Consider the following 11,238-nt stretch of genomic DNA (forward strand, 5'->3'; position numbering starts at 1 on the left):
TCCATGGGATGCTATGAACTATGTACTGCTGTGCACCGTTCCCTAGGAGCTTACAGCTCTGCATAGTCAACATGGTATCCACTATCCATCGAAAAACCCTTTCTTAAAAGGGGCAGTGTGCATAGAAAAAGCAAAGGTTTCCCCAATTTTATGGTTTTGTTTTTTAAAACTGTTTAAGTAAATTTATCTGTATTGGTTCATGCTTATATTGTAGCTTGTGTTTTGACAAGCAACTATAGATTTGAACTAAGAAAAAGAAATATGTAATGGATGGGGCTCTCCAAAAGCAGAAGTCAGTTGACTTTGCCAGGACAAGTCTCAGACAGTGAGTACCTGGTGTCAGGCTGTTGAGACAGTCACACTGGATAGGAGAAGTCAGGCTGTAATGCAGCCTTGGACACACACACACACGGCTCTGAAACATATCCTGCCCTGTGGACTTGCATGGCTGTTCCATCGTCACTGTGTGGGGCCTCACAGGAAGAGTGCTGTCCATTAACACAGTGACAGCTAATGCTTTCCCTGAGGAGCCGACAGCCACCAGCACCGGTCCCGGACTGGGCAACAGACTTTTCTTAGAAGGAAGCACGGCCACTTGCCTCTGCCCACCATAGTCCGCCCTTGCCTCTGAGCCCCAGCTCTCGCACAGTTGAGGGAGAGATGTCGATTTAATCCCCAAGGGCCTCCTCATTGGCACAGACTCTGGAAAGGGGGATTACATAGAAGACGTTTCAATCAAAACCCCCCAAGGATTATAAAGAACGGGCAAAGATATCCGCTTCTTCTTGTTGGTTGTGGTGGAAAGCGTAGCAGTGACACACACACACACACACACACACACACACACACCCCGCCCCTTACAGTGGTCAACCTGTAAACAGGGCACAGGGGCCGCAGAACACTTGAGAAGATGCAGAAGCAACCGTAGCCTCCACACTGCGGACCCTCTGACAAAGCCTCACTCGGCCCAGGCAGACCCACACTATGCTTGCTGAGCAATGTTCCTCAGAAGCAGTAGACATAAATGACAGGACCCTAAGTGGGCTTCTGGGTGACAGAAAAAGCATCAGTGTGGAAGCTGGCAAGATCAGCACCATTTCTAGTCTAGTGAGTAAGGAGAAACCGGTGGTCATTTTCTGGATTTTTATCATAAAATGCAACCTGTCAAGAATGCAACCTAGGAAAATATAGGGGACCTTCTGAGACTTTTCCATAGGTCTAGACTTATTTCAAGTATTAAAGTATTTAATGGAATGTTAAATGAAAGCTAGTAGAAGAGGCCAGCCTCCACCGCCTCTCTGGTCTCAGTGCCGCCTCCACAGCTACCCTTTTGTTAGCCCAGGTGTTTACTCTGCTGGGACATTTGTTTCCAAGGGCTTCAGGCCCAATCACTGCCCCACATAGAACATAATGGCTGTCATTGGTCAAGGCAAACCAGTGAACCTTCTGCTTCACTGAAGTGCCTCTTTGCTGTTGAAGATCCGATGTACTGTCAGTGAGAAAACAGCACCTACTTATTCTACCTCAAACGCGTACACAGGCCACACAGCCCTGTGGTTCTATCATCCCTGTGCATCCTTTGCTGTGCCCTGGCACTCTAGACTGCCGAGCCTGATAAGCCTGAGGTCCTATGGGCTGGGACAGGCTGAAGGTTACCACCAGGAGCTGGTGTCCTTAGGAATGATTCCATGCAAGTATCTCCATTGGGAGGACAGCCATAGCAGTCACGTGACATCTTCACGTCACTGCTGAGATGAGATGCTCTATGATTATAGTGCCAGGACCACCATGGACAGCAACCACGACTGGCCAGTGTTAGTCAGTTCACCCAATTCATTGCCCCTGAAGTATGGATCTGATGACACAGATTGCATTCTTTCCCTCCCATTTCTCCCTCTCTACAGACCTTTTCCCTACATACCATTGTCCCCAACCTTCAGGTCTCTGGCCACTTATCAAGGCCATATCTGGTACAGGTCCATCTTCTCCTAACCTAGACTTGGTTCATCTATGCTGACAGTGCACACACTGCGTTTGTGAACATTTCATTCATGCACATATTTTATATATATACCTGGTAATCATTTAATGTTCCCAGATACTAGATGCATCCTTTGCTGCTTAGAGTGGCCCGGTCTTGCTCCAAAACACCAGGACTGAAGTGTAGCCTTCCTGGCATTCACCACAACCTACATGGTATCTTGTCCCTTGTCACCAACAGCAGCCTTGGTCTTCCACCTTCACTAAGCCTGGGACCACTTCCTCCTTAGAGGCATCCCAGGAGCAAGGGCAGTCTGTTCCCCGGAGAACTTGCCAGGGATAAAGTTTGTGTCCTGGGAGAACTCCCAAATTAGTGATGCTGTAAGTCTGGCAGCCTCCACAGGTCCATGGTTACTCTACAGGTTGCTGGGATAACATAACTGACAAAGGAATTTTATAGAAGGAACTATTTGGCTCATGGTTGGACACTGGTGGCAGCAGGAACTGGAGGCAGCTAGGCAGCCACGTTGCATCTGCCGTCAGGGAATAGAAAAAAATAAAAGCTGTGCTTTGATTCCTCTCTAGCACCCCAGTGTACGGAATGATGTAGCCCATTGCTAAGGTGGGTCCTGTGGCCTTGATTAACATAATCTAGAAAACCCCTCACAGACTTACCCAGAGCTTTGTTCTGTGGTGATTCTAAATCCCATTGACAACAGGCATTAGCTATCTTAAGTCCACTCCTTGTCAACTTGACAAGCAAACATCACTTTTAAGCTATAATTTTTAAGCTGTAACTTTCCAGGCCATGGCTTATGACCATCTCATAATGCAAAATGCATTCGGTCCAATTGTAGCTCTCCATGGTCTTTTAACAGTTCAGTACTTTAAAAGTCCGTGTCTAATCTGAAATTCAAGGTAATCTCGTATACTACAAGAGAAAGCGTGGTTCTAGCGTGTAATAATAGTACAGGATAAGTACATTCCAACAGGGAAGGATGGAGGCAGATGACTGAACAGAAGTCAGTACATCAAACACCAAATCCTGTATCTGTCCCGCATCTGTCATCTGGCACTGACAACAGAATCTATCTGGGCTCCTAACAGATTGGGATTACAGGACTCTCTCCATCCCTGCGCCTCAAACTCTGCTGCCTTCAACACACAGTCTCATGTTCCTGCCATCTCCTGCATCCCAGAATCCTCATTACAACTGAGCTTTCATAGTCAGGTCCCTATAGTCGCCTTTCAGGGCCTGAGATCCTGATGAACACTGCCTGTCTCTGAAATCATGAAACAGACTCAATGACCCTATCAATCATGTATCTTTACACCTACAGAGTCAGGCACTAGACAGACAACGCTGCCAAGTTCTGCTCCTGGCCCTTAGTGGGTGGAGACTGGTCCCTATGGACCAAAGCTCTAGGCATCTTTGTTTGGGCTGTTGGCACCCACAAAAGAACACTTCCATAGGCAATGGTTTGATCAGAGAAACCATCCTTCAGCATTCTCAGCTCAGGCTCTCTTCTCAAATGACTCTGCCTTCTGAGAAGTTAGTGTTGCAAGGGAGGTCTCCCCTTCAGGGCACCACTCCTGATGTCTCTGCAGAGGGCCAGGTTTCTCTCTAACAATTGAATCTGCCGTCTCTGTTAACGTTAAACTCGCACATGTCCTTTTCTTCATTAACCCTCATACTTTTCATGGTGTTTCTGCTCCACATCGTGCTCACAGTGTGGACCTGGATGAAAGCAGTGAGCAGAATCAGTGCCACCCATCAGTGTGCTGTTTGTCTATCTTGGTATTTCCTCCAGCAGACAAATGAATCCCTTCTATATTGAAGTGTGAGTGGAGTGCATTCAGATCACTGACCAGAATCTCACGCATGGCCTTTCACCTGGTTCCCTATAGACATTGGGAGCCAGGCCTCCGATGCCCCACTTCTCTTTCAGCACTCTGGTCTTCCAGACTCTACCAGAATAACTAATCCCTTATTACAGCATTCTAGGGATTTCCTAGCCCAAAGTCTAACCACATACATGATCAGTGTTACCACAGTAACAGGACCACTCCCGATTCCAAGGGCTAATCTCCTATGAGTTGCTTTATTTATCGCTGGAACAGAATACCTGACAATGACTTAAGGGAGGGTTTGTTTCAGGTTACAGTTGTGGGGGGTGGTCCATCATGGCGGCAGGAGCTTAAGGTATCAGTCACACTGAGGAAAGAGGTTAATGTCCCATTTCTCAATTTTATTCGCTGCAGGACCCCATCCCAGAGAGTGATGTCACCCACATTTAAGGTGGCTCTTCTGACTTTACTGATGTAAACTAGCAAACCCCTCATAGACATTTGTTTCCATGGTGACTTTAAATTCCATCAAGATTAACAATCACAGGTCATTCATTACCAGTAAAGTCAATTTTAGATTCATTGTGAGCTGTTTTTAGTTTAGAATAGATTATTTGCCAGCAGTTATTTCTAGTCCTGGCAATAAAGAATCCTGTGACTTCCCTACTTTGGAGTTCTGGCAGTGTATCCTCCCTGTGTAGACAATGCTTTGTGTAGACGGGTGATGGACAAAGGTGCACACGAAGAGCCCATCTGAAAAAAAGGATTGAGCAGTCTTGGGCAGGCAGAGACCACTCAGCAGCTGTAGTGCTCTGGAGCAGGATGCCAGCAGTGTGGGCATCTCAAGAGTTCATTAGCACTGGACCATTGAGACGGATGGTTCAGCAGGTGTGCCTGAGAGCTGTCCTTAGATGGACCAACTCTGCTCTCAAGAAATACACTGCAGTGTGCATGCTCACGTGTCTCTGTGTGTCTGTCTGTCTGTCTCTCTCTCTGTCTGTCTGTCTCTCTCCGTTTAAAGAACTCACTAGCCTTGGAAAATTTCCCAGATGGCTTGAAGTCAGTCCCTATGAACGCCTCCTCTTTGGATGGTTTCCTTGGTAGATAGTCCGGAGCAGTAATTGCTCTTTGTCTCAACTTGGATTCTGATGGTATAGCTATTCTCAGCTGTGGCCACATTTAACATACAAAATCAACTTTAGGTTCATTGAGACCCATTTTTAAAATAGATCATTTGCCGACAGTTATTTCTAATTCTGGCAATAAAGAATCCTGTCACCTACCTACTTTGAAAGTCTAGCTAGAGACATTTCGAAAAGATACTGGTCACTAGAAGTCATTATTGCTACTCCATGTCCTCCAGCACAGGACCCTCCCCAAACACTCACTGAGTCCAGGATGTCCCCAGAATCTGGTGAACCTCTGCTTTAGAGCCTGCCACACACAGTGTAGCTTCCCACCTTGTGAGCAGAGTGTTTGACTAAAGCCTATGCAGCGAGTGACTGACCGAGTGACTGGCCGCTGTTGAGGTGGCTTGTATTGTGGCTGCTAAAAGCATCTACTTCCTTTGGTGGCGTTTTGGTGTGTGTGAATTTGGGTGGGACAAGTTTGGTTTTCCCTACTTGGGGTATAGAGAGTTTACTGAAGGCATACCAACTGTCAGGAGAAAGCAAGCTGTGTGAGCCTTCCTCAGTGTGTCCCACAGGGGCCAGACACTGGCTTGCTTAGCTGCTCGTGGGTAGTCTACCCTCCCTGCACCCCGCAGCAGACATCCATAGAGTACCTACTGTGCACCATACACCTTGACATTGTCCCATTTCAAGAATCCACACACCTGTGTGCACAGGAGACATTCGGGGCCAGTACAGTAGACGACACTTTGGTAGCCTTTGCTAAGGGGAACAGAAAGGATAACCCAGGCTTAACCAGTGGCCATCGTGGGTGTGGGTGTGTGTGTGTATGTGCGTACAGGAAGGTTTGCCAAGCCAGGGACTGATTTCAAACTCCACATTCACCCACAAGAGCTGTCATCTTGAAACAGTGTGATCTGCCCATCTTCCTCCCTACACTTTTAAAACTTCTCATCTTAAGACCACGGCAGATTGGCAAGGTAGGGCTCTGTCTATTTAGTCTGCCCAAGGAAATGGTTTTTGTTGTTGTTGTTGTTGTTGTTGTTGGTTTTTAATGGGTATTTATTTGTTGGTGGTGGTTGGATTCCTTGGTTCTTCAAGACTTTGTCTTAAATGGACTCACTGCCTGTTTAAGTGGAATACATTAGCAGCCTTGAATCAGCCCTGTCTCTTACACTCTTAGATAAAATTTAAAATTCCTTTCATTGTCCTACACATTCCAACCCTGTGAAATGGGAGGGGAAAACACAAACCATACAAGACTGTCTAATAACAAATGTTTGTGGAGCCAGGCAGACCAGGAGACGGGAGATGAGCTGCCAGGACAAAATGTAGGCCAGAGCAGAGACAGTTGTGATTGGTCCAAACAGGCAACACAAGGAAGAGGTTGACACAGGAAGAAAGCGGTACTGAGAGCTGGGAGCTGCCATCCAGAGGTCAGGAAGTGGGGTGTGTTAGGAGGCTGGAGCAGGAGTCCGAGTTAAGTGCTGGTCTGGGTCTCAAAAGTGGAGAAGAAGGCCAGGTGGTGGTGGCGCACGCCTTTAATCCCAGCACCCGGGAGGCAGAGGCAGGCCTGGTCTACAAAGTGAGTTCCAGGACAGCCAGGGATACACAGAGAAACCCTGTCACGAAAAACAAAACAAAACAAAGTGGGGAAGAAGGAATGATTGGAGGAGACCACAGGAGAGCCCAGGAAGAAATGCTCAGACAGCCTTGCTGGGCCTGCTGGCAGGTTCATTGGTATCTGCTGTCCTGAGGACACACTTAACTGAATGAGTGAGTGGTGGTGACATCACTAAAGAAGTGCAGTCTGGGAAAGAGCATCCCAGGTACTCGGGAACTCTTGAGAGGGGAAGGAGGGCTGGGCTCTCCTCATCCTTTCTCATCTCCCTGGAGTATTCCTGTGGAGAAACGATCTTAACTACCATAATAAGGCCACATCCGGGTTTTATACATGTTATAGATGGTCTTTTCACTGAGAGGCCGTCCATTTAGAGAACAATCCAGGCTTCTGAGCTTGTGCAAGACTAAGCTCAGACTGCCTGCTAGCTACTCTTTAGATGATAAACTCAAAACCTTGCAAACTGTTCTTGTCTGTGTGCGTGTGTGCGCGCGCACACACACACACACAGCCCTGTATACACTGTCTGCCTTGGTAAAGGGCATCTAGTCAGCTGCCACACTTGGTCTCCAACGTGTACTGTTTGCTCTGTGCAAGACTCAGATCCTCGGTGTGATCCGACGGTTGTTTGGTCACTGCGGTGTCTCTCCATGGCTGAGAAGCACATGCTCAGGACCACGGGCTCTCGGCAGGATTTATCTGTGCAAGGCAAGCCACAATCAGGTCACGGGCATGTCAGCTACTCTTACAGTCTGTCTTAGCCTGCCTCCCCTGCCATTTAGTGATAGGACATCTGTACACCTTATGCCAGGGCTTGAGCTTAGCCCTGAATCCAATAGATACCTCTGTCATTTTTTAAAAGCAAAGTTATATTAGTTTTATCCAGTCAATCTTAAGGTAACTGAGACCCTCTTAAAATGGACATCCTTAACAGAACCACACCTAGTTCCTTCTGGATAGTCACTCTCTGACAAATGACAAATGTGTGGCTTCTGAGGTGTGACCCAGTCAGCAGTGACATGCCACTATCTTTACAACATTTGTGGAAAATACATAGTTTTATGTTGGGTTCAGTTCCTTTAGAACACAAATTACCTACTCTTATTAATGGAGTTTCCTTGGGTGGGAAGAAGAAATTCGTATGTAGGGGAAGTTACACCAGCAACCTCAGACTTAACCACAAAACAGTCTCGAATCTGGATTTCAGCCAAGTCCATGCGAACCTGAATCACATCATGACTTTTTGTTTTGTTTTGTTTTAACTGGCCCATGGTGTTACTCTTGGCACCCACCCACTTGGTCATGGTTTGTCCATGGTCTGTGACCACTAGAGGATATGAGGTAGACCCCCTCAGAACTCCATCCTCAGCTTGTGTCTCTGAGGATTGGGGTTCCAAGACATCATCTCCACCCATCCCCTCTGGTGTCTCACAGCATGTCAACTCTTTTTCCTTTTAGGCGAATGAAATGCTGTTCAGTGGGCGGAAGTTGACGGCACAGGAGGCCTGTGGCAAGGGTCTGGTCTCCCAGGTGTTTTGGCCAGGAACCTTCACACAGGAAGTCATGGTTCGAATCAAGGAGCTGGCTTCATGTAACCCAGTTGTACGTTACAGTATCTTGTCTTATTTTGTTTTCTTTTGTTTCTTTAATAATGAATGAAAAGCTTTTCCTCCACAGAGATTAAGTTAGACTGGCAGCGTGTTCCAATGTGTTCCCCTAGTCTTCCTTGTCCTGTGCACGGGTGCCACCACCAGTGCTAACCATTTACTGGCTGCAAAGTCCTTTGGTGCAGTCACGTGCTTAGGTACCCATAGGTGGAGGCCAGGGTTTTCAGTGACTGGGTTCCATGCCATCCCACAGCAGTAGTGGTGTGTCAGGGCTGGTCCAGTGGTGGGTGTGGGTCTGAGTAACAAACCATCTCAAACAAATAGCTTGGGCTGTTTCAAGTTTGAGTAGCACTGTTAAATATCCTGACAGCCCTCTGTATCCACCACGCATCCCTCCATGGAGATCAGAATCCACAAGCACTGAAATCCCTTACACAACATGGCCTGCTGTAGTCTGCGTGTACCTCTGCATACACTTGAGGTCACCTCTGTAGGTGACTTCTGGTGGCTGTCGCGGTGCAGCACTGTGAGTAAAGGCTGTGCTAGATTTTTAGATGAAAAGTGAAATCTGCATATTTAGCATGAACGTTGTTTGGTTTTTCTGCATATTTCCAGTCTGGCGTTGTTGAGTCTCAGGAATGTGGAACTCAGATACGCAGGGCTAACTGTGCTAACCTGTGATAGAACTGACATGTGATAATTTAGTGGTTGCTCGCACGCACGTGAGCAAAGCTTTAGTGCCTATAGACAGCCGTCCCCTGACTGATGGTCCCTCACTGCTACAGGTCCTGGAGGAATCCAAAGCCCTGGTGCGCTGCAATATGAAGATGGAGCTAGAGCAGGCCAATGAGAGAGAATGTGAAGTGCTGAAGAAGATCTGGGGCTCCGCCCAGGGCATGGACTCCATGTTAAAGTACTTACAGAGGAAAATCGATGAGTTCTGATGGGCAGGCTGAGCAGGACATCGGTGGCTCCCACTTGCTACGTCGTCCTGCAGTGGCTCGTGCTTGGAGGCAGAACTGGAAACATCCGAGCTATTTATTGCCGCGGAGTTTTTAAGTACTGTAACTTTAAAATAACTACAAAGCTTCTTTGTCTAAGCGTCTTTATTTTATACTCATGTATACACAAGTATAAAAATGTAATTGAGCACTAGGCTGCTCTTGGAAGCTCTAATTTTCTTGTAAGCTAGTTGTGGATTTTTGTTTTGTTTTTGTTTTTAAAAGGAATTATGTTTTCATTTTGGGTGACAGAAGAGTTTGAAATAATGTTTGTTTTACTCTTTTTTTTTTTCCTTAAATCTAGATCACAGACCCTCAAGAATACTAGCCAGCCTTCTCCCCCTCCCTCTACTGAAACATGTAGAAATACTTAAACATGTTCCTGCCTCTAGGGGGGAGGGGGAGGTGTGAGTACCTCAATGCTGAAAACAGTTCTGATCAAACTTAAGACCAACCTGGTAGAAAAAGCATCACTGATGGAAAATCCCACCCACGGGGGCGTGGGTTTCTGCTGAAATGCCCGCCGCTCTACCTTTCTTACTGTCCCATTCTTACCCAGCCACCGTGAAGAGCCCAGTGTCTGGAGGAAAGCAGGTGGTCCAGTGTCTGTGAGTCACTCCGTAGCTCGAGTGTTACTTGCTAAGTTATGAATTAGCATTAGTGGGTTTAAATAGTTTTTCTGACCCTTTTTGAAAAATAACTACATAAGTACTCCTTGTGGCTGGGTGAGAAATACTACTTTGCATAGTTTTGTTTGTCTATCTGCAGATATGATTGCTGTATTACACCAAAAGTATTTTTTATGTTTATAAAGTGTAATTTTTAGGTTCACTTAGAATATATTTTATTTAATTTAAAATTCTCTTGGCACACTATTAAATACGTAAACTCCTTTCAGAACAGAAAAGAACTACCTTATATTTGACATTTATTATCCAGTCTCTGCTCTTATGTCTGCCATATATTGCGCACGGTTTCGTGTTCACGAGTACCCCATGGTGTGGGGACTAACTTCAGATGCCTATTATGACTAAGGCTTCTAGGTTTGCAATCATATTGAATGTATGAAGACTGAAATAAAATAAAAAACCTTATTTTTGTACAGTTTTGAAGTTTATACTCAGAACTGACGCCTCCCCGGCCATGTGGAGCGCTGTGCAGTGTGTACATCTGTCTTTACCTTGGATGGATTGGTACAGTATTTTTGCATCTGTGGGACCTTCTCTTTGGTTCAGTAGTTTGAACTATATATATAAACTGTACACTCTGTAAAGTTTTTATAGAATAAATATTCAGCTGTGAAAACTGGTTAAATAAAACTAATATTTCTTAACACATTGGGAGTGTTTCTCTGCGTGTCCTTCCCCTGCCAGGTTTCCTGTGGAGGTGTCTTCTCTGGGTTGTTTTTTTTTTTTTTTTTTTTTTTTGAGGTTCACAGATCCATAGCCCACTGTTCACTACTCCTTCTCACACTCACGTGGATGGCTGCTGCAACTTCTCCAGGAAGCAAGGCATGTTTCACCAGGAAGCAAGGCATGTTTCACCAAATTGGCACCTACAAAATACTGATGCTAGGTCTGTCACTTCCTCTGCTGAATCCTGCTCTGTGGGCCCCGGGCACCTTTAGTGACCTCTCTTACTGTGTCTCTCATAGCCAGCTTGCCCCAGCCTGTCACTTTCCTGTCCTAAGATGGGAATCACCTGAAGCTTGTGAGAAAGCCCCTAATTTGTGCCATAATATGTGGGAAGATATCTCAAAAGATAATGACATCCCAGGGGGAGTCCAGAAAGGAAGGGAGAGCCCTGGGGAAGTTGGACACTCCCATCCTGAGGTGCTACCCGGGACTTAAGAGAGCACAGCAGACACTGAGCACAAGCACTTGTCTTCCAGGTCATTGTAAGAAAATGGGGGCTGGGAGCATTGGGCAGCCGCTCTGCTCAGCCATTGGTAGCCATACCCTAAGAAAAATATCCTTTATGCCTACCTGACTTCGTCTTGCCTGAGGACGTCCAATCAGGATGAAAATTGGTTCTGCTCAGTCAAACTGTAT

General features: G+C 46.3%; 1 protein-coding gene across 6 annotated transcripts in view; it reads left to right on the forward strand.

The window, feature by feature from the left end:
* Window positions 1-10,524, forward strand: part of Cdyl (chromodomain protein, Y chromosome-like) — a 214,247-nt gene extending 203,723 nt beyond the window's left edge. For 5 of the 6 annotated variants that reach the window (NR_166191.1, NM_009881.3, NM_001123386.1 and 2 more), the window contains 2 exons: window positions 8,038-8,181; window positions 8,972-10,524. Coding sequence is in view for 4 of the 6 variants with exons in the window: in NM_009881.3 (NP_034011.1) it covers window positions 8,038-8,181; window positions 8,972-9,130 (303 nt within the window). In the remaining 2 variants the exon portion in view is untranslated. The remainder of the gene's footprint in view (window positions 1-8,037; window positions 8,182-8,971) is intronic. The other variant, XR_382045.4, reaches the window with a different exon arrangement.
* Window positions 10,525-11,238: the final 714 nt, after the last annotated feature.

Source organism: Mus musculus, chromosome 13 (genome assembly GCF_000001635.26).
Source record: "Mus musculus strain C57BL/6J chromosome 13, GRCm38.p6 C57BL/6J".
In the NCBI taxonomy this organism is placed as follows: Eukaryota; Metazoa; Chordata; class Mammalia; order Rodentia; family Muridae; genus Mus; species Mus musculus.